The 25,627-nt window shown below is 41.4% G+C and overlaps 1 protein-coding gene across 7 annotated transcripts in view; it reads left to right on the top strand.

Moving 5' to 3' along the window:
* Positions 1-25,627, top strand: part of golga4 (golgin A4) — a 208,793-nt gene that overhangs the window by 32,061 nt on the left and 151,105 nt on the right. For 6 of the 7 annotated variants that reach the window (XM_069920317.1, XM_069920314.1, XM_069920316.1 and 3 more), the window contains 7 exons: positions 761-808; positions 2,488-2,544; positions 3,853-3,951; positions 6,962-7,103; positions 9,310-9,497; positions 16,426-16,509; positions 19,316-19,463. In XM_069920317.1, the coding sequence (XP_069776418.1) occupies positions 761-808; positions 2,488-2,544; positions 3,853-3,951; positions 6,962-7,103; positions 9,310-9,497; positions 16,426-16,509; positions 19,316-19,463 (766 nt within the window). Of the gene's footprint in view, positions 1-760; positions 809-2,487; positions 2,545-3,852; positions 3,952-6,961; positions 7,111-9,309; positions 9,498-16,425; positions 16,510-19,315; positions 19,464-25,627 lie in introns of those variants that run through there. The other variant, XM_069920320.1, reaches the window with a different exon arrangement.

Here is a 25,627-nt window from a genome sequence, read left to right as displayed (position 1 = left end):
TGGGATTTGAGGGGTAGAGTGAAGGGGAGAAGTTGGATAAGCTGGGTCTTTATTCCTGAAAGGTAAGGGGGCTGATGGGTGATCATTCAGAGGTTTGCAAAATCATGAGGGGCATAGATAAAATTAATTTGCACACTTTTTTTCCCCAGGGTAGATGGTTCTAGAACTAGACAATACATGTTTAAGGTGTGAGGGCAAAGATTTAGGAGGGATCCAAGAGGAAATCGTTTTAACTCAGTGAGTGGTTTAAATCTGGAATGAGCTGCCAGAGGAAACTGTAGAAGCAGGTGCAATGACAACATTCAAATGACATTTGGACAGATTTATGGGTAAGAGGGATTTGGAGGAATACAGACCAAGTGGAGGCGAATGGGATTAGCCCAGAATTCCACATTGGTTGGCATTGTCTAGTTGGGCCAAAGGAGAAATATTTTTTGCTGAATTAATGTTGGATAAGTCTATCCTAACTGCTTTTTAATGTTTTTGTTAAAAGATGCTCCTTGAAATCTGTTTAATTGGCTGACTAATTAGACAGATCTCTGTATTTTCTTGCCTGATTTGGTGTCATGTTTTTTGCTCAGTGCCTTGAGACTTGGAAAGTTGTAAAATGTTTCCATCTGATTTTAGAAGTATGAACATGTCTGGTATTTTGGAAAGTTAAATATTGGAAATACCATGATGCTTAAATAGATTTGAAAATGAAGATTAAAATACAATTTTGAATTTAGAATTTTATAATAATTTTTGTATATTTTTTCAGCTAGTTACTGCCTATCGAACTTTGCAGAGAGACAAAGAAAAAATGCAGGTAAATGAATGTAACAGCTGCATTAACTTGTAATAGAGAAGTCCACCGGTCAAGACTTCAAACTGATTATTAAGAGGAAGTATTGTGAATTAAGTATTGCCAGTTTAATTTTTCACAACACCAAGTCCTCTTTCCCATTGACTTAATTATCGATGTTAGCCATGTTTGAGCAAGAGTGTTCATTATTATAGTACATTTCTCCAGAGTAGAATGAATCATGTTTGCCACGAGATGGATTATATTTGATGCGTTGCACCAGGCAAATAGTGAAATATCAATAGTTGGGGGCAAGGTATCAATACAGAGGTTGTTGAAATGAGGATGTTCTTTGTCAACATCACTGTTAGTAGCTTTGATACCTGAGATTTTGTGTCATCCACTATTAACTTAAGTGATTAGCAAAGACTTAGGGGTATAATGTTGAGTTCCAGTTTTTAAACTGCAGTGAGCTAATTATTTCTTAATTTAAAAAAAAATAAAGTCCTTAATTCTTATATCTTAGAATTAATGACCACTTTGGTACATTCTATAAAGTGAATGGGATGTAACTATAGATATGGCTGCTGAAGAGGCTCCTGTGAGATTATGGTTGAGAAGTGGTTAAAGTCGATTTAAAATCTTACAGTTTCTCTCTTACAAGGGAGAGAAATGTTCTATTTTCAGATTTTGAAGCTATCAGCCTCTTGCTTCCACTCTCAAGTCCTTGACTAGTTTTAATCTTAGCATCTGTGACAGCATAAATTTCAATCTTTTGTTGAATTCTTATAAAAAGTTATGTTCAGATTTTGAAATCAGCAGAAATATCTCATGTGAGAAATGCACTGAAATTAGTAGTTTAGAGGTGAGAAACCTGACTTTGCTTGATTGCAGTTCAAAGTTACTGGAATTTTTTTGAACTATGATTTATGTCATCCTGTAATTCAGATGTAGCAGAGGAGTGTACTTTTCAGAAAGTACTAAAATCGCATAGCTTTGTCTTGCTCAGAATCAGTTTCCCATTCATCATTGACAAATATAGCACCACAAAATTTAATACTTGGGGTTCCTCTGAAGCCTGAGCAGAAGGAATGCTCTAAATTGACAGGTTTTAAAATCGCTTTATCATGAAGTAAAATAAAACTGATAATCCAGCATCCAATTGTTCGGAAGTATTGAGTCCAGCACGTAGTTTATTCATTGTTTAGAATGTGCGTTGGGAATCCAGCTTGCAGCTGGGGTGGGATTCAGCACTGTGAGCCAGTTGAATAGCCAGAGCCAGGGATGAGTGTGAACATTCCTGGAATCAGGAGCATGAAGTAGGTTTATGTCAGAGCCAGGATCTAGAGTGTTTGTGTGCATCATGTTCCCTTTAAACTCAACCAGGTTAACTGCCTACTTTATTTTTACCATTGGGCAACATTTTTTTAAAAAGTGAAATGGAAATATGTTTGTGATTAATGGGAATAATGTTCAGTATTCCAAAAAATTCTGTATGTTTGTGGTACCAAATGCCCAGAGGTGGTGGATTGCCTGTAGTTTGAAATAATCACGATCATATTATTAAACAGTTTCAGTAATCTTATCTTTTGTAGTTAAGAATTAAAATAAAAACTAAAAAAAACAACTTAATTTCAATGTGGAGCAAAATTAATTTGTGAACTGTTAATTGTTTCTATTTTGTCTCTATGCACTATTTTCAGATAGTCCTGAGTCAGGGCCAGGATAAAGCCCTACGGAGGATTGGAGAATTACGTGAAGTGAGACCCTGCATGTTTTAAATTAATGGGCATCTTTTGTGATGTTGTTGAACCATTTGGTTTGAGGATCCACTGAGGCTGATCCAACTTTGGCATCAACCAATGTTTGCTTGCCGCCCCCCCCCCCGACTCTTTTAGATAACCTCAAGGAAAATGATCCCTCTGACTCCACTTTTCAGTTTAAATCAGAAGCACCTTTCCTTTCTTGTGCACAAGGATAGTCTGTTCATTCAGTCTTCACACTGAACCCTTTCTTCCCAGGAATTAATCTCACGAACCTTTTCTGAACTGTCTTCAATGTGAGAGAATCATTCTTTAAATATAGGGTCCAACAGTTCTTGAGGCTGATCTTATAAATTTGAATTCAAATCTCTCTCTAAGGCCTCTACAAGTTTTTTTTACCGACACACCTAAACAATGTATATTACTTTGCAGGCTCGCTGCATCCTTCTCGCTGATCCACTTACCTTGGTGCTCTCAGCAAAGTTGGCTGTAGTTCACTCAGGTCTTTTTTTTGGGGGGGGTCATTACTTTGCATTAGCAATGGCTGCAGCTCCAGCACTGAGCCCGATGGTCATTGGTATCATTTACCTTGACTCTCTGTTATCTGTCACCTACCTCCCGAACTATGTTGATCTTTTCCTCCCTCCCCCATCCCATTTCTGTGGCTCTTATCTTGGACTCTTAATTTGGGAATGGAACATTAAAGATTTTTGTAATTTCAAGGTATTTATGATTAGATCTGAATCAGCTCAATAAAACATGCATTTGAAGGACAAACTAAGCATGAATGAATGAAACGACTTCTCCACGTTATTTTGAAGCCTGAAAGCACACAACATCCAAATTATTGACCTACGAATGTGGAAAATGTCAAATGATACAGATGAGGCAGAATTGGATCATAAATTTGAACTTTCAATCAGATGAGGAGCATCTGGGAAGCTTTGAAAAAACTCAAATTTGAGGAAAATATTCATAAAAGGAGCAGACGATACATAGAATGTATATCTGAGATGGATAATCTCAGTGGAGGCAAAATATCTAAAGCATTGGAGTAGCAATTGGATGTTATAATTGCATGAATAGAAGTTGAATATTTCCTTCCTTTCATTTTTAAAAATTTAATGCCAGAAGGTTATTTGAGTAATCGTAATATTTTTCACTAATGCCAGGGCCCACCTTTATTTTGCCGTCAAATTCACTGCATGGTACTGAAGTTTTTTTTTGCACTAAATCTTGTGGAAACTGGTTATGAGGAAAGTTTTATGGAAAGCTAACATTAGCTCTTATCTGTTAAATTCTCAGGAACTACAAATGGTTCAACTTGCAAAGAAGCACATTCAGGATGAATTTGAAGCAGCTCTGGAAGAGAAAGATCAATTTATTGGTGTTCTGCAGACACAGGTAGAAGATCTAATTTGTGTATATAATCACAGCATAACTAGACTGACTAAAATGCAGACACACCATCTTTGTGCTCAGTGTTCAATGAGTTGATTTGAACGTTCTGTTTAACTTGTAAACAGCATACACACTTTGGGCTGGATTTTTCCATGTGCCCATTCTGGGCCAGATTTATTAAATGGAAAAATAGTAAAGAAAGCAAGCAAGTTAAATTGTTATTTAAGTGAAAGAGTATTTCAACTTTTGTCAACGACATTTGCAAAATTCAATATATTAGAAAGATTCAAATGTCCTGCTACATTAATGGCTTCAAAGAAGTCTGCAAACTTTATTTGAATAACTGAAAGCTGTTGCCACTGAATACTGAAATTTGTTTACAATGTTTGTGCATTGACCCAGTGGCAGTTTTACTGTGATTTAATTTTTTGGTTTTTGATTTAATAATTTGAGATTTTCCACAAGTGTACTCTTACTACAAAAATAGACATGTGGACATAAGCAGAGATGACACTTCCCTTGTCTGGAGTACTTGCTGTACTAGGTCATGGTCTCAAAATAAGGCATCACCAGTTCAGGATAATCATGTCGGTTTATGAGATCTGTTTTAGCGGCAGTGAGAATACTAAAGTATTGAGAATGTGCAAGCAACTGTGAAATGCACTAAAGCTATTGACGGGATAAATGAGCTAATGTCAGTATCCCCTGTGTGAAGTCTTCAATTTAAGTCAGACAGCTCTGATGGGCAGGCATGTTGTTCAACTGGCTGCACTAGGTATTTTGAACTCGATGATGGCAAGAGATGACCAGATGGACAAAGATTGCAATACAAGCATGTTCTCAAAACCTTGAAAATTTCTAGCATCTACATCAAATCGTCATTAATCCCTTGCCTATGTTCAAAATACCGGAGTATTTGGAACAGTGTTGAGAACACGGAGTCCCATTTCTATGCAGTACTCTTGTTACCCAGAGTAAATGGTGCAAATTCTGCTTTCTAAACCACTCATTTTGGGCACCATCTGGCCTCCTGAGTCACTGTCTGCCAGTCCCTCTTTGTCTTGAGCAGTCTCCTCAGAATCAGTAGAACTGGAGTGGAAGTAAATGATACTTCTTAGAAATTCACGACATCACAGAACAGTAGAGGATGCAGACAAGACACAGGTCAGTAGATTATTGAGGAGATATGGCGGGTTTGTGCAGGAAAGCATCACTGGGGTAGTGAGTGATCAGTGATCATTTATTGTATGCTGAGGCAGGTGCAAGGATGTGTTGAGGTTATAAAGCATATGCTTTAATGCCATTTTATCTTAAGCTTAATGATAAGCTTAATGACAGCATCGAGTCCACGCTGCTGAAGATCCAGCTGCGCTGGGTGGGTCACGTCTCCAGAATGGAGGACCATCGCCTTCCCAAGATCGTGTTATATGGCGAGCTCTCCACTGGCCACCGTGACAGAGGTGCACCAAAGAAGAGGTACAAGGACTGCCTAAAGAAATCTCTTGGTGCCTGCCACATTGACCACCGCCAGTGGGCTGATATTGCCTCAAACCGTACATCTTGGTGCCTCACAGTTCGGCGGGCAGCAACCTCCTTTGAAGAAGACCGCAGAGCCCACCTCACTGACAAAAGACAAAGGAGGAAAAACCCAACACCCAACCACAACCAACCAATTTTCCGCTGCAACCGTGTCTGCCTGTCCTGCATCGGACTTGTCAGCCACAAATGGGCCTGCAGCTGACGTGGACATTTACCCCCTCCATAAATCTTCGTCCGCGAAGCCAAGCCAAAGAAAAAAAAGAATGATAACTGAAATGATGAAACAGTTTGTTTTAATATTTTTACGTGTAATTTTACATCTGTTAACAGTTGTACTACAATAGAGTACGAGAAATACTCCCAGTCAGGCTGCTCTGTAGGGGGAGGGGCAGTTAACAAAAAGATTACCTGAGATTATAACAGGATCTAGATGAAATGCGAAAGTGGTCCAAGGAATGTCAGGTGAAATATAACTCTTACAAATTGAGGTTTGCACTTTGGTTGATTAAACCAAGGCAGGACCTACACAACGAATGGTTGTGCCCTGGTGACTGTTGGAGAGCAGAGACTTGACAGTACAGGTGCATGGATCCATGAAAGTGGCAATGCAGGTAGAGAGTAGTGAAGCTGGCGCTTGGCACTCTTTCCTTCATCTGTCAGGGCTTTGAGTACAGGAGCTAGGATGTCACATTGCAACTATAGCAGACATTGATGAGACTTCACTTGCATTATTGTGCACATTTTTGGTCACTAAGCTATTGGAAAGATATCATGAAGACTGAAAGGGTGCAGAAAAGATTCATGAAAATGTTTCTGGGACTAGAAGGCTTAAATTAGAAGAAGTATCTCGACAGGCTGAGGATTTTATCCCTGAAGTGTAGGTGGTTAAGTGGAGATCTTGTTGAGATTTATAATATAATGACAGGTAGAGATAGGATAACTGTCAGAGCATTTTTCCTGGACCAGGGGAATCTAAAGGGACCTGAGGAGCACCTTCTTAAAACAGTTTGATGTAAAAAAAAAAGGAACAAGCTACAAGAGGTAGTGGAAGAATCTGGTACAATTATAACATTTAAAAGACATTTGGATATATGCATGGATAGGAAAAGTTTGGGGGATATGGGCCAAATGCAGATGAATTGGAGTAGTTTGGTTGGAATGAATGAGTTGGGCCAAAAGGCCTGTCTCTGTGTTTTTGATTTGATTGCTTATAGTGATCTACTAATTAATTAATTCCTGACAACTTAATTAAATGTTCAAATTTCATTGCAACTAAATGAATTGAGGTTCAAAATTCCTTTCTCCTTTTCTCCGTCGTCTACTTTATAGATAAAATAACCATTTGGGTTCATGTTAAACCTTTTGCCTTTATTGCTTGGCATATTTTCATCTGAAGTCTGTTGTTTAAAGAAGTGTTGCAAACATGTTTATTGAGAAGTGCACTTCAACTTTGTTGAACATATTACATCTGTAGGTTGCGATACTCAAGCAAAGGGTTGTGCATGGAGAACCAAATGAATCCACAGTTCAAGCATCTGTGAAGGAAAGTGCAGAAGCTATTCAACAGAGCCCCAACAATGAAGAAAATGTTGCAGATGACCCAGACGGGTTAGGAGGTAACATGTATGACAAACTGAAACAATTTAGTTTTAAATCATCTAAAAGGCAAATTTGGATGTTTTTCACAGAGCATACTTGAGTCAAGTATTTTAGTGAATCATGAAGCTATAATTTGATGCAATAAAACTCCTGGTATCCAGCACCTATGGGAATTGGTAGATGCTGGATAAGTGCATTTTCTGGTTGCTTGATATTTTGTGTTGCGTGATTGCTGATCTAACAGTGAGGAGTGTCGATTTTAAAATTCCTTATTTTTTTTAACCTATTTATTTTCTGCTATTTCTTTTGCCGGTTGCTTTAATTCTGGATAAGAGAGGTTGACCTGTATAAGCAAAATACAGTGAGACATTGCACATCTATGAGGCAGCATATTTGTCAATGTGAAATATTTTGAAATTGCTTGCTGAGGTACTTGCTATTTTAAAAAAAGCTTGCGTTTTGTTGTTGGGTAAATGTACTGTTCAAATTTATTATCATCCAATCGTGTATTAAAAGAATTGAAAGTTAGCAGAGGAATGTAGCACTGAAGTTAAAGATCAGCCCTGAACTTAGCAATGGTTGACCCAACAATCTACTTAGAGTCTTAGCATGGGCCAGACTCATTAGTCCACCTCATCCATGCTGGGCCAGTTCCACTTGCCTTCATTATGTCCATGATTTTCTAAGCTATTCCTCTCCATATTATTTTCCCTAACTGTTGCAATTATATCCATTTCTATATTTCCTCTGGCATCTCATTCCAGAAACAAACCATTTTCTGAGTGATTGAGTGGCCCCTCTGAAATCTCTCCCCTCTCACCTGAAATGTGCCCTCTAGTTCCAGAATCCTTGGGGGAAAGCCCCTGGATTTATAAATCTCTGCAAGGTCTCCCCTCAGCCTCCTGCTCTTTAGAGAACAAGATCCAGCCTCTTCAATCGTATAATTCAAGTTCTCCAGTCTTGGAAATAAACGTGATCCCTCTACCCCATTCAAATTGTTGATATCCTTCCTATAGTTGGGTGGCCACAACTGTGCACAGTACTCTAAACGTGGCGTCACCAGTGCCTTGTATAGGTGTTTCATGAGGTACCAACTTCTGTAATCAACCCCTGCCCAATGAATGCAAGCGGGCCAAATGCTATCTTCACCACCTTGTTTGAGGCACCACTTTCATGGAACTATGCACCCGTTCCCCTTGTTCTTTCTCCCACACTTTCCACAGCCTTGCCACTCACAGTGTAAATTCTATGCTGGTTTGACTTGAGCAAAGTGAAATGCCCGAACAGAGTTAAGTTCCACATGCCAGTCCTTGTCCCACCTTCCCAACCGATCAAGATCCTGTTGTGAACTTTAGCGTCTCCTCACTGTCCAGTACACCATGAATTTTCTTCTGCTTCTATTTCTTCTGTACTATAGTTATTCTGTTCAAAAAGGATAGATTCCAGAAGTTTTGCCATCATTTAAACTGCCAATCCAGGACAATACATTTTGTTTATTATTGTAGATTGATTTGATATCAATTGAATCCAAGCAATACTGATTTCCTCACGATTCATTGGTAATACTACCTGGTTAATGTTTTGCTCGTGCTAAAATAGAAGAGGGGGGCATGATAAAGTGAAAACCCATGTAGTAGATAGATTCCAACATGTTTACATCTTCCTGGAAATGAAGTGAAATTCTCAACTGGGATTGTGGTACGTTCTTCAATCCCACCATTAGATTACATATTTTATGCTTTTTGATCATCCGTCACTCAAAATATTAATTTCTTCCAAAATTAATTGGCTTTCTGAGTTGCACTGTAATCTATATAGATGTCATTTCAGGAAACAACGTTTTTTTTAAGAATGTTACTGATGTGAGTTTTGGGTGCATGTATGAGGAATCAGAATTGTCATTGGGCGGTCAGCATCAGTGAAGGTAGTGAGAAATATTAATTGTTCACACCAGATGCTTGAATAATTCAATTGTGAATGGCTGGGTTGAAATAGAGTTTGTGCAATGATAGCTGTAAAATCTATATTTATTTCATGTTTTGATGTTGAATAAACCAATCTGATGAGTTTGTGCGATCAATATATGTTTCTGTGAGGTGGACTATTGGCAGCTTTCGATTTCTTTTTATAAAAGTAATTTTGGGTGTTCAATTTGCTGCTTTAACTCTGGAATTTTGTGTTGTAGCCATGTTTTGGATTTCTCCTTGTTGTTATGTCATTTAGAGGGAGCTGGAGATGGTGCTAATTCTTTGATGGGTCTTCAAAAACGAGTGAGGAGGCAAGAAAATCTTCTACAGCGTTGCAAGGAAATGATTCGTGTCCATAAGGAACGCTGTACCCAGATGACCAGTGAAAAGGAAGCCCTGCAAGAACAATTAGATGAACGTTATCAGGAGCTGGAGAAAATAAAAGTAATTTGTAAACAAATACCTTACAGACTTCCTTGGCTCTGAATGCTCCTCTATGCCTTGTTCTCATTAGACTTATTTTCCAATGGAGGCAACATCCTGTTAAATCTCCTCTGCACCCTCTCCATAGCTTCCACACCCTTCCTATAATGAAGTGCTGGCAGCAACTTGTATCTTTGTAGTGAAATTAATGAATATCCAAGTAGAAATGTCAAATCTATGGTCCATGACAAATTTATCTGATTTCACAGGAATATGACTAGGTCCTCTGAAGACATTAAACAATGTGTCCAGTTCAGGTGTAGGACATTATGTAAGATAGTAATAGAAGTTAAATTATTGGAAGATGCCATTGGAATAGTCAAACTGTGATCTATTTGTGATCAATTTTTGACTTGATCTCTTCTGCCTTTGATCATCTATTGTGGAAATCCATCATGTCTGGATCTCCAATTTACAGGGATTCACAGTAGCTTTTTGTTGTATAGAGGTGGAATGATACATGCATTGAATAAAGTTTAAAAAAAAACTCATGCCACAATCAGTAGCAGGCGAAAGAATGAAATTTGATTGGTGGTGTTGTAGCGCGTTGTGAGCGAGCGCAGTGAAGAGACTGAGACAACAGTTTGTGAGCTCCGGTATCACAACTACTTTAATTTGAATCTCGCACTGCAGCTTTTAAGCCCCATCTCGGTTCTGTCCCTAACGTCCCGACGCTTGCATTCCAATGAGGCTAGCGTGTATGTGACCTTCTAGCTTGGACTGGAAGAGACAGTCCCACGACCCCAACGCCGCGGCTGCCATGCTGACCACGTGTGACAAGCGGGGCCGGTTCACCGCACAACTCCCCCCTCCCCCAAAAACTGGCACCAATGCCCTTGGGATGCGTTGCAGGAGTGGCGTGCTGTTTTGGTGGATGACCTCTATGCACTGGTGGGGGAGTCTGTACTGGTTGGGACAAGTCCACGTGCGCTGGTTTCAAACAGTCCAGCTTGAATACCTCCTCTTTGCCCCCAGTGTCAAGGGTGAACATTGAAGTGTTTCTGTGTAGCACCCTGTATGGGTTGTTGAAGGGGAGTCCTGTGTGTGCACACGAACATGTACTCACAGGAAGATAAATCCAGGGGATAGTTGCAGGGCAGTTGACTGTGTCACGATGGTGGGGGTGGTGTAGTAGAGCTCAGTTTGCCACACAGCTGCTCAAGGACGACGGCAGTATCAGCGTCATGCTCTGTTGCTGGAGGGAGGAACTTTCCAGGCACTGTGATGGTCTCTCTGTAGACTAGTTCAGCTGAGGATGTCCCATGGTTATCCTTGGGCACTGTGCAAATGCCCAGGAGAACCCAGGGCAGCTCGTCCACCCAGTTGAGCTTATCAAGGCATGTCATCAGCGCCAATTTGAGGTGGCGGTGAAAACGCTTGAGGGTGGTAAACTGTTGTATGGTGCAGCTGGGTGTCCAGGAGTCTGGAGAGTTGTGTCTATAGGGTGGAGGTGAATTGTGCTCCCCAGTTGGTCGTAACCTCTGCCAGGACACCGAAGCGGGAGACCCAGGTGGAGAGGAAAGCCCTGGCGCTTGTTTCTGTGGAGGCGTCCGGGATGGGTATGGCCTCTGGCTAGCAAGTGAATCTGTCCATCACTGTGAGTAAGTAGCGGGATCCCTGGGATACAGGCAGGGGTCCTAGTATGTCTAGGTAGACATGTTGGAACCTTCTGGTTGGTCTGTCGAAGTGTTGAAGTTTGTGCTTGGTGTGCTGCTGGACCTTGTGCAGTTTTTCGCCCACTCTGTGATCTGCTTATGCAGGCTGTGCCTAACAAATTTTGTGGATATTAGCGGCACTGTTGTGTGGATGGAGGGGTGCAACAAGCCGTGGATTAAGTCAAAAATTGTTCTCCACTGTGCAGGGATGAGAGGGCAGGGCTGGGCAGTGGAAACTTCGCAGTGGAGGCCTGGTGCCATCGGCATTAAGTGGGAGGTCTTGGAACTGCAGCCCTGTGATTGCTGTTCTGAAGCTGAGTGTCTCAGGGTCGTTCTGCTGGGCCGGAGCCAGATCATGGGAGTCAATGCCCTGTAACAGAGCGTGACTGTAGGCCTGGAATGTGCGTCAGCAACGACATTGTGCTTTCTGGAGAGGTGTCGGATAGCAGTGGTGAATTCAGAGATGAAGGACGAGTGTCTCTGTTGTCGGGCAGACCACGGGTCGGAGGACTTCGCGAAGGCAAAATTAAGGGACTTGTTGGTGTAGACGGTGAACAGATGCCCTTCCAGGAAGTAATGGAAGTGGCAGATGGCCAGGTAGAGGGCGAGTAGTTCTCATTCAATTGCGCTGTACTTCAATTCGGGTGGTCTCAGGTGTCGACTGAAGAAAGCGAGGGGTTGCCATGAGTCATCAACGACAAACTGTGACCGTGACTATGTTGGACGCGTTGACGGTGAGGGCTGTAGGTACATCCATCCGTGGATTAATCAGCATCATAGTGTGGGCCAGAGCTTCTTTAGTCTGTTTGAACACTGTGCGCCTTCTCTCCATTTCAGCTCCTTCGACAAGCCCAACATTCATGTGAAGAGAGGGCACATAATCTTGGCTACTTCAGGAATTAACCTGTTGTAGAAATTCACCATGCCCATGAATTCCTGAACACCCTTCAGTGTCGTTGGTCTGGCAAATTGCCAGATGGCATTGACTTCGTCTGGTAAAGGGGTGGCACTACCTGGGGTGATCTTGTGGCCCAGAAAGTCTATTTATGTGAGGCTGAACAGTCCGGTGTCATTGAGACATATGTAATTGCCACAGGGCCTCCAGCTGCCATTGGACTTGGGCACCAGGTTGAAGGGTGAGGCCCATGGGCTATCGGAATGAGGGACAATGCCCAGTTCCTTCATGCACCTAAACTCTTCCTTGGTGAGGTTGAGTTTGTCTGGGGCCCAGCAGCAGGCTCATGAATGCAATGGTGGACCCACGGTAGCAATATGATGTTGCTCGCCATGTTTGGGCATGGTTGCCATGAATTGTGGGCATAGAATGGAGGGAAAATCTGCAAGGAGTTGGCCATACTGACCATGTTTGGTCTCCACAGAAGCCGGCTGGGTGGATGATTCATTTGATCTGCCAAGGGGCACTGTGTGGAAAGTCTGAGCGTAGGCTAGTCGTTTTCCCTGGAGGTCGACAAGTAGGGAGTGGGCCCGGAGGAAATCTGTGCTGAGCAGGGGGTTGTCCACTAGAGGGTGAAGAACCATTGGAATGTGGTGTCACTGAAACCTACAGGAATCTGCCTTTTTCCAAAGGTTTGGATGGCGGTGTTATTGGCAACCCAAATGGAAGGACCGTGGGGTCTCGTGTGCATCTCGGATGCCATAGAGAGTATGACATTAATCTCCGCTCCTGTGTCCAATAGGAACTTGCAGCCTGAGATGCTGTCCCAGACGTGGAGAATACTATTTGGTCGGCCAGCTACCGCAGCCACTAATGGCAGCTGGCCACACAGTTTCCTGGGAACGAACGTGGCTTGTGGCATTTGTGGGCAGATGCCTCCCCCCTCCCCCCCATGTTGGTGATAAAAACACCATTTGGGATCGGGCCTCTCCGTCCTCTGACAGGGTGGGGCCTGCTCGGGTGGTGGAATAGACTTGGGTGTTGACCTCCGTGGTGGCCGTGAAACATGGTTGACGGCTTCACGTTTCGAATGATAGAGAACATCTGCACGCGCTTCAGCTTTGCGTGGTGGTTCGCTGAAGTCTGCTTTGGCCAAGAGGAGCCTGATGTCTTCGGGCACCTGCTCAAGGAATGCTTGCTCGACCATGAGGCAGGGCTTGTGCCCTTCTGCCAACGTGAGCATCTTGTCCATGAGGGCAGAGGGGCGTCCTAACGCTTAGGCCATCCAAGTGCAGGAGCCTGGCTGCTTGCTCGTGCCATGAGAGGCCATACGTTCTAATAAGGAGGTTTTTCAGAGCCATATATTTACCTTCCTCCAGCGGTGCTTGAATGAGGTAATCAACTAGTGAGTCTGCTTCCTGGTCGAACAAGCAGATGACAAAGAAGTGTCTCATCGAATTGGCAGTTATCTGTTGGATTTAGAACTGGGCCTCTGCTTGGCTGAACCAAGAACCTGTTAGTCCAAAAAGCTGACAGCTTCAATGTGACGGCATCTACATTGTTTCGAGTCTTCAGGACATTGAGGCTCGTTGGGGTCACCAATGTAACATGTTATGAGTGAGCGCAGTGAAGAGATTGAGACAACAGGCTATGAGCTCCGGTATCACAACTGCTTTAATTTAAATCTCGCGCATTAAGGACCATTTCGGTTCCGCCCCTAACATCCCGACGCTTGTATCCCAATGATGCAAGCACGTATGCGAACTTCCAGCCTGGACCGGAAGAGACGGCCCGCAACGCCATCCTTGCAGTGGCTGCCCCGCCGACCGCGTGTGACAAGCAGGACCGATTTACCGCTACAAGAATGTGTGTCGCTACAGTGTCCTTTTTTCCATTATGTTCTAAAGTTGTGATACCTGATCCAAGAGGAAAAACAGAACAAAGAGTATTAACTGAAAAGAGTTGCGAGAGCTAAAGGACCTGTAGGTAGGTTTACATAAGTAGTTGAAAGTGGCAGGGCAGAAGTGGTTATTAAGATGTAAACAATTTCAGTCAAGTTATTAAGCAGGGAGATCATGCTGAACATTGATCTGCCCTGGGTTGTTGCATTATATTCTATAATGGTAAACTCCTTGGATGGAAAAGTGCATGTATCCTGTGTATCTGAAATTATGCAGAGCAGGACTTTTGTCTCTTTATTTCCATCTCTGCCTCTTTTCCCTTCCTGTTCTCCTTTGCACAACTGTTGGCAACAAAATGGTTGATAATAAAATAGATTTGTTACCCGCTAAGTAACTGAGTTTTTAACATAACAAAAAGGACCAGGAGTAGGCCAACTGGCCTGTCTTGCTCTCTCCACCATTCAGTAAGGCCGTGGACTCAGCTCCACTTAGCTGCCTGTTTCTCCGTCACCTTTAATTCTCCTGTAATATCTGTGCATTGAACGTATTCCATTAAGCAGCCTTTGCCAGGTGGCATTGTTAGCCTAGGAGTTAGTGTGATGCTAATACAGCGACAACGATCTAGGTTCAAATCCAGTGTTGTCTGTCAGGAGTTCATGCATTCTCTCAGTGTCTATGTGCGTTTCCTCCAGGTGCTCCTGTTTCCTCCTACCTTTAAAACGTACAGGGTTAATTTGGTGGCGCTGGTTTAGATGCCCAGAATTGACTTCTATTATGTTCTAAATAAAAATTTAAAAAAAGAATTTCAGATTTGTTGCTCTGGGAGTAGCAATTGCTCTTTATCTGTCTTAAATTTACCCAAATCTTGAGACTGTCCCCAGTTCTAGTATCACCTACCAGTCGAAATAACTATTATTTAGTCCTTTCAATATTTTATGTTTCCTCATCCTTTTCAAGTCCAATGAGCATAGTCCCAGGCTACTCATAAACTTATCCCTTCATCTCTACAATCAATCTGGTGAACCTCCTCTACACTGCCTCCAAAGCCAATATATCCTTTCTCAAGAGTAAAACACGAAAGTCTGCAGACACAATCCTGGTGAAACTCAGCAGGTCAAACAGTGTATTCACCATTCAGAACCAATGTTTCAAACTTGAGCCCTTCTTCAAGTTATAAAGGGAAATGCTTTCTCAAGTAACGAGACCAGAACTACACATAGTAGTATTTTAAATGCCGTCTCACCACTTCCTTGTACAATTGCAGCAGAACCTCCTTGTTCTTAAATGGGAATAATTAATGCTGACTGAATGTGGAACAAAGTGAACATAGAACATTACCACACAGTTTGGGCCCTTTGACCCTTATGTTGTGCCAACTTGTATATTCGTAAGAAAAAAAATTCTTAGCCTTTCCTACCTCTTAACCCTCTATTTTTCTTTCATTCATGTGCTGGTCTAAGAGTCTCTTAAATGCCCCTAATATTTCACCCTCCATCACCATCCCTGGCAAGGGATTCCAGGCACACATAGCTCTCTGTGTAAATAAACAACAATAACTTTAGCCCTGATATCTCCCCTAAACTTTCCACCCCTAGTGTTAGCTATTCCCACCCTGGGAAAAAGACACTGACTGTCCACCTTATCTATCCCTCTCAGATTCTTGTAGACCTCTATTAAGTCTTCTCTCATCCTTCTTCACACCAAAGAGAAAAGTCCCAGCTCTGCTATCCTTGTCCCATAAGACTTATTAAAGATATGAGTCAGCATTGGATTGGCATTTGGTCCATGCTCAACATAATTTGTCCATAAATTGAGCCACTCTCCATGTGTCTTGTTTCAGACAATTGTTTCAATTTGGCAGAGCACAGTTCAATTTTCAGTCTGAGTGATCATCTTGCTGTCCATTCTGAACAATACACTGGTGCATGGCAAGATATTGAAAGTTTTCATTCAGAATTGAGTGCTTAATTTGGGCTTCTTGTCTGATAACTATTAGATTGGCTGTTCGGCCTACTTAATAACATCACCAGAGCTGGATGTTCTAATTCTTGACAAAACCAGCCAACAACCATTAGCACCAAAAATGTAGGGAGGTTGTTTCTAGACAACTTTCTCTCCGGTTTGCCAATTGGTGCTGTTGTTTTGAAAATGAATACAAAGTCCAGAGATGCATTGAACCAAAATAAAGCTGTACTCTGAAAATTAATGCAAAAATACAGTCTGGTAGCATTCAAGGGTAAGTTCAGAACATGAAGGACAAGGGAATGAGCATTCCTGCTGACTTGGTTAATGAACTGGAGACCGAGTGAGGATTGTGTGGTGTACAAATACAAATATGGAGCAGTTGGACAAATAACTTAAAATCTCCTATACATTCCATTCCCTCGACAGAGGATATAAGTTGGATTATTTATTTACGCAACACATTTCATTTTCAGGATCTGCACACAGCTGAAAAGAGTAAACTAATCACTCAGCTACGCGATGCAAAGAATTTAATTGAACAATTGGAACAAGATAAGGTGAGCAATAATTATTGAAGGAAAGTGCTACAATTTCTGGTGAATTATTGGAGTTTTTCTAAACTTGTCGAGCTCCTATTGTGATGGCCAATCACATTTGAAGCATTTACTTGGATCTCCTCTGGGGTTGTTAAATTGGTTTGGGTCCAAAAATTAGTCTGCTCGCTGCCAAGCAGCACAGGACAGGTCCTTTGGTCCAACCCATCCATGCTAACCAAATTGGCATTTGGGCTTCATAAAAACACAGAAATGCTGGAGAAGCTCAGCAGGTTTTGCGGCTTCCATAGGAGGTAAGGATATATAACCAACATTTTGGGTCTTCATGGTGTAAGTAAAAAGTAGGCAGGCATCTGAATTCAATGGCTGGAAAGAAAAGGCAGTGGGAACAGTGCAGACCAATAGAGAGAGGGTGTGAATTGGATATAGATGGGACACAGGCAAGAGTTGACTGGGGGAGGAAGTGTTGTTTGGGGCCCTGTGGAAGCAGTGCTGGGGAAAGGAGACAGAGGGAAAAGGGAAGAGACAGAACTAGAGGAAAGGAGCCATAGGTATAAATGTGGGGGAGGTAATGGAAACTGGAGATCGATGTTGACGCATCCGGTAAACAGTTAACAAAGAGTGGAATTTGAATGCCATCTATAGGCATGTAAATAGACAGGTTGTAAGAAGATGAGAGAAACACAAGAATTGCAGATACTGGAATCTTAAGCAAAGAAAATCTTGAAGTTCTCGCAGTATCCACAGAGGCAAGCTTTTTCATTTGATATAATGTATTCAACTTAATGATTTTTATGAGCTGAGTTACAAATCTTTTAACAGATTCAAAATATGATCGAGGGGGGGTCAGTGGTGGGGAGTAGGGGGGGGGGATTTGGTGGTGGTGATGGGGTTGTGAGGTGGGAGTGATTTTGAAAGTGTAGCCCAAATCGGAACTACAGACGTTATATATGGTTTCTTCTTCTCTGAATGGACAGTTCTCCGGAGTAAACAATTTTGTCATCACACAATTGCATCAGGTCAATTTTCGTCCAAAGTTGGTTCTGTACCACTGTTCTTACTGAGTTACAACATGAAACCCAGGAGCTGATACTTGGTTAAATTGTTTAGGGCCGGTTCTTCATTGGAAGTGACCTGTTCTGCTGTGCATTTAAGAGCATGTGACAATGCTTTATGATATTTAACCCTCACTGAATTTAACACAACAATTGGAGTGATCATCACTTCATGTTTCAGGGCATGCATAAAAAAAATAAGAAGTTAATTGCTCATGTAGTACTTTGTTTCATGATGAGGTGATGAAAAGAAAATCTGTACATGTTCCAGGTCAATGACCTGAAACATTAATGTTGTTACTTTCACCACAGTTGCAGCCTGATCTGCCAGGTACTTGCAGCATTTTCTTATTTTATGTTACAATACTTGATAAATTCTGCTCAAGTGGACAGGCAAAAGCAGGCATGAAATTGCCTTCAAAGGAGGAGCTTTCAGAAAGGCAAAGGAACTTTCAAATGCAGTTCATTGCCCTGCAGGAGGCAAATGTTACTGCTAATGAACAAGGTGGAAGAGTTCCATTTAGTGAATCAGAAAGTTCTTTTTTTTTTTTTTTTTTTTTTAATTTTTTATTTTTCACACCATAAATCACAATAGCCATGATATACACTTTTTCTTTTCCACACATTTACAGTGACTTTTTCTCCCTCCCCCCTCCCTCCTCCCAAGCCACCCCCCCATCCCTCCCCCCTCTCATCCATTTTAGTTATACAATCTAGGTTGCATTAATTCAGTTAGACAATGTTGTCATTCAACAAAAATACACCAGAAATTCTACAATCAGAAAGTTCTTGAGGAATGAAATGTCAGTTTGTACGCTCAGGTTTCTTTGCAAGTAAAAGTTAAAGAATTAATAAATTGGTAAATATGAGGTTATCTACTTCGGAAGGAAAAATGGGAGATTAGATTATTTAAATGATGCTGTGCAGAAGGACTTGGGAGAACTTGTTCATGAAATGCAAAAGGTTAGTTTGGAGGTGATCAAGAAGGCAAATGGAATGTTGGCCTTCATTGCCAGAGGGATTGAATTTGGGAGCAGTGAGGTTATGCTGCAACTGTACAAGGTACTGGAGAGGCCACATTTGGAGTACTGCGTGTGGTTCTGGTCTCCTTACTTTTGGAAGGATGTATTGGCTTTGGAGTTGGTCAAAATAGGTTCACCAGGTTGATTCCAGAGATGAGGGCGTTAGCCTATGAGAAAGATTGAGTCGCCTGGGGTTGAACTCGCTGATATTTAGAAGAATGAGAGGGAATCTTATAGAAATGTATAAAATTACGAAAGGCTTAGAAAAGATAGAAGTAGGTAAGTTGTTTCCATTGGCAGGGGAGACAAGAACCAGGGAACATCGCCTCAAGATCCAGGTTAGTAGATTCAGGACTGAGATGAGTAGGAACTGCTTTTCCCCAAATCTATAGATTTTGCTGCCCATTGAAGCAGTGGAGGCCACCTCAGTGAATAAATATTTAAGATAAGGTTGGATAGATTTTACAAAGTAGGGGAATTGAGGAATATGAGGAAAAGGAATGAGGTAGGTGAAGATGAGCCTATCATCGGATCATCCATGATCTCATTGAATGGTGGAGCAGGCTCGATGGGCCGGATGGCCTACTTTTGCTCCTATTTCTTATGTTCTTATAAATTCAATTAAGAAGTCAAAATGTACTGGGGTTATAGGTTAATTGGACGGCCTGGGCTTGTGGGCCGGAAGGGTCTGTTACCGTACTGTAAGTCTAAATTTTAAAATTTAAATGGCAGGGAATGGTGATCGCAGAAACAAAACGACAGATGCATGAAACATTAGAAATGAAAGAAGAGGAAATCTCTCAGCTTCATGCGAGAATTCAGCAATTCAGTGGACAGCGTGAAGACCTCCTTGAACAGAAGGAGAAGTCTGACAGAGCTGGTAAGCAGTTCCTGCTCTGTGTTCTTCTATTTTATTTTAATTTAATTTGGTTTTCATATAGACATGGAAGGGGTTCTTGCATAAGCTCAGTGGATTCAATAAGTGAATCTCAGATTGTTTATTGATGAAAAACCAGCCAATTAATCTAATGGCAGCATTATAACAAATTTAGAAATTAGCTAACATTTGACTGTTTACAAAAACACGGCTTGAATTGGTTGTTTCTCCCATTCCCCACCCTGTGCAGTTTCTACATGTGCATCAGCTTATTGTGTCATTCTCCTGTGTGATTCCAAACTTAGTGCACCAGTGCTCAATGGCAGGTCAGAAAAACATCTCACCAATCGGTACTACAAAACAATATACGAAGTACAATAAAGGCACAGCCAGCAATTTGAAGAATTTGATGCTTTCAGATACCACTCATTGACATTACGTTGTAGTCTTTGATTTCTGACATTGTAGTCTATAGATAACTAATTGTGAATTGCAAGCAGTAATCAGTTATCCAGACTATAACTATTAAAAAATGTATTTTTTTTTAAAATTTCCAATACAATATATTTAAAATAAATAAAAACAATAAAATTTCATTAATCTGACTTTCACAGAATTTTGGTAGTGGTGGACTGGAAAATTTTCCAGACTATCATAGGTTATTTTAGGTTATAAAAACTTCATGTTATACAATTGCATTTAAATCTTCCTGGTAAATTTAAAATGAGCAGAGGACACCAGAAGCTTTAGAATCAGAACCCTGCCAGTGGACAGGAGAGTGGAACTGTAGAACCAGCTGGTGAATGGGAGGGAGTGAAATGGAGAATCTGCCAGTGGATGGGAGAGTGGGAACCGGAGCTCCTGCCAGTGGATGGGAGAGTAGGAACGAGCTCCTGCCAGTGGATGCAAGAGTAGGAACCAGAGCTCCTGCCAGTGGATGGGAGGGTGGGAACTGGAGCTCCTGCCAGTGGACCGGAGAATGGGAATTGGAGCTCCTGTTAGTGGAGGGGAGGGTGGGAACTGGGGCTCCTGCCAATGGATGGGAGAGTGGGAATCGGGGCTCTTCACAGTGGGTGGGAGGGTGGGAAACGGGGCTTTCGCCAGTGGGCGGGAGGGGAGAACCGGAGCTCTTCGCAGTGGACAGGAGGGTGTGAACTGGGGCTGCCGCCTGGGCTTGGGAGGGTGGGAACTGTGGCTCCCGCCAGTGGACGGGATGGTCGGCAAATGTGACCAAATGAGCCAGCTCCAAAATGTTGGGATGTTAGATCACAGTTTTACTGCCATCACTGTTTCATGCATTTGTTCCATCATAAAAAAATTAGAGTTGGCTGAAATGAGATGATCAAACATATTACTCTAGGTTGAGTGGGAATCTGATGAACATTTTTTGTCCATGATCTTTTAAATCCAGAAATTCTACTCCTATTAGTGGGAAATAATGATCTGTTAAATTTAATGAACTTAAATTTTTGTTGTTTCTTTGTAGATTTTAGCATTATAAATACAATAAAATTGTTTCTTATTTTTGTTAGTAATCTCTTAAAGTGCACTGGATGATTGTTGAAGCATATAAATTTTCATTTCAAACATTGAATTTCTGTTTTTTGACCTTTTAAATGGTCAAGACTCGATCAAGTTTGTCATCTGATTGCACAAGTACAACCCGACGTAATGGCGTTCTCAGGTCCTCAGTGCGAAAACATGCGGACACACAACCAGATGTAGCACACGTACAGACAAATAATACATGTATTAAAGCTATAAAAATAAATAAATGTTGCTTTGTAGAAATGAGAGTCTTGGATGGTCAGCATGAGCAGGTCCTTTGGCCCTTCAGCATTCTCTCTGCCCATTGGAAGAAGCTGTTCCTCAGCCTGGTGGTGCTGGCTCTGATCCTCCTTTATCTCTTCCTCAGCTGAGAGATGCTGTGTGTGGGGTGGAAGGGGTCCTCAATGATTTTGTGCACCCTCTTCAGACAATGATCATGGTGGATCACGTCTATGTTGGGGGGGGGGGGGATTCTCGTGATCGATGGTCATGATTTTGCACAAAAATAGTGGGGTGTAGAAAACTTGGATAATCTGACACATTCAGGACCTTCGTGTAGTGCAGAACCAAATTGTCTGGACAAATTGAGATTCCTATTAATTCCCCAACAGTTTTAATTCTGTTTTAAATGTTCCAGTAATTTTTTAAAGGGAGACACTGAAACCGCTGATGCGAGAATCGGGAGTGAAAAGAGGAGTTTGAGGGACTCAACAGGTCAGGCAGTGTCCGAGGATACAAGTGGTTGGTCAACATTTTTGGTTGGGGCTCTTCATCAAGTCTGTTGAAGGGAACTTATAAATTGGAGGCGGGATGAGTGCGAAAGGTGCTTGGGAACTGGGAGTGAAAAAGGGTTATGGCAAACACCATTGTGAGTTACACACAGAGTCCTCACAATTTTCGAAGCAAGCAAGTGAATAGCAGATTAGTGAAATTTTACTACATTGCTGAGCATTATAGATGTCTGAAATGTGCAATGTAGAGATCTACTCTATTATCCTGGGAAATTTAAAAAAATTACTGGTGCTTTAACATTTGGCCACAAGATTCCCAATGGAAGTGCCTGAAAATGTTATCATTTGCCCGTTCAGGCCTATTGGCATTAATTACTACTGAACAATCTATTTACCACTTAAAAATTTGTCTTTAGTGCCCCAATTCTTCACCAATCCTTGGTGATTTAAAAGGCATGTTTTTTTTAAAAAACATTAAAAAAAACTTCTATCCTCTTCCCTCTTGCTTTCTGTACCCAAATTTAACATTCAAATTTCATATTTATTGTCAAAGTACATGCATGAGATCACATGCAATCCTGAGATTCTTTTTTAATATCAATGTTTCTTCTTCGTCCAATGCACTTATTGAAAAGATTCTTGAATATATTTGGTTGAAGTTAGGAGTTGTCGCCCATCCTGTGCACACAGTTCCCCACGAACTTCTTGATACTACTGTGCTGTTTTGGTCATAATGAGGGTAACTTCAAGCAGAGATCTCGACAGAGTATGTGGATTGTTCATTGCTCGTTGTTTATTTGGTTCCATTGATTCTCTGTTTCACTTATGTTCCTGAGGAAAAAGAAAGTTTCATGTAATTATTAAATAATGTGCTTTTTTGTTTCCTTAATTTAAAATGATTAAAACTGTAGATATTTAAAATTAGGTCCTTCTATTCCTCATGAGCAGCTGGGTACTGTGTTACGAACTGAGTGAAACAAGTAGCAATAGACAATGAATCAGGGTTTAATTTTACATTACTAATTTTATTTCTAACTCTAACTATATTCTTAACTTTTAAACTATCCTTAACAATAAATCTATCCCCAGCTATGCACAGGTGTCTAGTGTATGGGTCTGTGTGTGATATACCCAAACCATTACAGTCCAGGACAAAATCTCAAAGTTCAGTTTTTCAAATTCAGTGTTGAAGCAGAGGCCTTTGAAATTTAATGCCCAGAATTAATGATGAACTGATGGGAAGACTCACGAATTCTCCTTGTGTTACCTTTGAAGAAGTGTCCACCCACATGAGTTATGGTCATAACACTCCTGGTCCTTTTGGTAGGCAAGACTCGAACTGGGCAGCCTCCACAAAACTTCCAAGATCCTGGTGCCGGTCTCTCCAAGTAATTTCACGGCTAGTTACACTTAAAATGAGACACTCTCTTCAAGTGACCTCCATTGTTAGTCACAATCAAAATGAAGCACTTGGCTTCCCAAAAAGACCCTGCTGGCACAGGTCAATCCATCGAAAAGGCCCAGTCATCCACAGAGCCTGCTTTGCTCTGAATTCCACAAAAATGGCTGGCTACAAGAGCTGCTTCAAAAGGTGCTTTCTCTCCAGCAGTCAGAATGGTTCTCCCTTGAAAAATCAGTGTCTTTGTGAATGTATCGAATTCTGGAACAGAATGTGACAAGCTTTCCCTCAGTTCTTCCAATGTATCGAATTGTTGCTGGGCTGTGACTTATGTTGTTCTTGTGTGACATTTTAAATGTTAACGGTGACCATTCAGTCCCTCTCTATACTATCCCTTACAATGAATATCCCATTATACTCAAGCAGGAACTCATAATAACTGAAACTAGCTTCTTTGTGGCCAGGTTATGGAGGGAACAACAAACGTGAAATTTGCATTCCTAATTACCATCCTACAAACTGCTGGTCCTTGTAAGCAGTGGATGAGGCTACCCTCAGGGTAAACATTATTACCACCCCTCTCCCCCCAAAGATGGAATTACTTGATGCCATGTCCAAGATGATGATTGGCAATAATGGGACTAGGCTGATGGCTATTGTGCAAAGAGTTTAAGAAAGAAATATGAATTTTATTTGTTAAAAATATTTCTAACCACTGGATGATTGTCATGTTGAATTTGGTTTGTCTTTTCATCATCTATTTTGCTTTATCATCTAACTCTTGTTAACATTAAAAGGAATTTCAGTTGTTTTACATTTAATTTTATATAATAGGCTAAAGAATGGAACATTAAATGAATGTTGATTGAAGAAACAGGTTTAATAAGCCACTTTTTCTCCAAAAGAACATGTTGTTAGATGATTATTTTTAAGCTGTGGCTTTCACTAAGCAGAAGTCTTAAACAATATTTCATTTCTGTACACCCATGCATGCCAATAAGTGAATCATGGTGCCTTTCCCAAGCCTTGTATGAACAGGACTGGGGTAAGGGCTCTTCTTTTTTTTAACAATCCATAGTGCTTGCACTTGGCTCAACAAGTAAACACTATGTTTCTCAGGCAATATGCTCATATTTTTTCACCAATCATCAGTTAATGCACTAAGCATAAATTGTCCTCTGAGTATTAACAACATTATTTGCAAATTTCTATGTATGTTTCATGTGTCAATTGATAAGGGACTGAAGCTATTTTGGGAAGAGATGGCATATCATCATATTCTCTTAAAAGTTAAAAGGAGGCTGAGAGTGGTGTATGTTTAAATGTTTGTGCTTGCTTATTCAGTCATACTTCAGAATACATTTTTATTAAATTCTGAGCTCTATACAATATGTTGAAGTGGATTCTTCCAGTTTCCATTAATTTCACAGTATCCATGTCCTTAAATTGAGATTCACATGAGGAACTGGGATATTATCTTTGGCTTGGCTTCGCGGACGAAGATTTATGGAGGGGTATGTCCACGTCTGCTGCAGGCTCGTTGGTGACTGACAAGTCCAATGCAGGACAGGCAGGCACGGCTGCAGCGGTTGTTGAGGGGGAGGACATGGACATACATTATAGCCATCATAGAAATGTCCCCTGTGAGTAATTTACTGGGGATTTCTGAGGGGCAGGATGTACATGCATCTGAAAAGGCAAGGACTGATTAGAAATTGTCAAACTTGTGAGTGGGAACTGGTGTCTTACAAACTTGAGTTTTTTGAAGAGGGGCCAAGAAGACTGATGAGGGCAGGATTGTAGACTTGGTCAACATGGATTTTATTAAGTCCACTGACAACGTCGCACATGGTAGGCTGGTCCAGGATGTCTGAATGCATTGGATTCATGGTTAGTTTTCCAATTGAAGGTTTTTTTCTCAGATTATAGACCTTGTCTATAATTATAATGATAGACAACTTGTCCGTGAACTACTCTTTGCAGACGATGGCGCTTTAGTTGCCCATTCAGAGCCAGCTCTTCAGCGCTTGACGTCCTGTTTTGCGGAAACTGCCAAAATGTTTGGCCTGCAAGTCAGCCTGAAGAAAACTGAGGTCCTCCATCAGCCAGCTCCCCACCACGACTACCAGCCCCCCCACATCTCCATTGGGCACACAAAACTCAAAACGGTCAACCAGTTTACCTATCTCGGCTGCACCATTTCATCGGATGCAAGGATCGACAACGAGATAGACAACAGACTCGCCAAGGCAAATAGCGCCTTTGGAAGACTACACAAAAGAGTCTGGAAAAACAACCAACTGAAAAACCTCAGAAAGATTAGCGTATACAGAGCCATTGTCATACCCACACTCCTGTTTGGCTCCGAATCATGGGTCCTCTACCGGCATCACCTACAGCTCCTAGAACGCTTCCACCAGCATTGTCTCCGCTCCATCCTCAATATTCATTGGAGCAACTTCATCTCCAACATCGAAGTACTCGAGATG

Source organism: Narcine bancroftii, chromosome 2 (assembly GCF_036971445.1).
Source record: "Narcine bancroftii isolate sNarBan1 chromosome 2, sNarBan1.hap1, whole genome shotgun sequence".
Taxonomy (NCBI): domain Eukaryota; kingdom Metazoa; phylum Chordata; class Chondrichthyes; order Torpediniformes; family Narcinidae; genus Narcine; species Narcine bancroftii.
The sequence above is the reverse complement of the archived record's forward strand: the minus strand, read 5'-3'. Positions and strand labels throughout refer to the sequence as shown.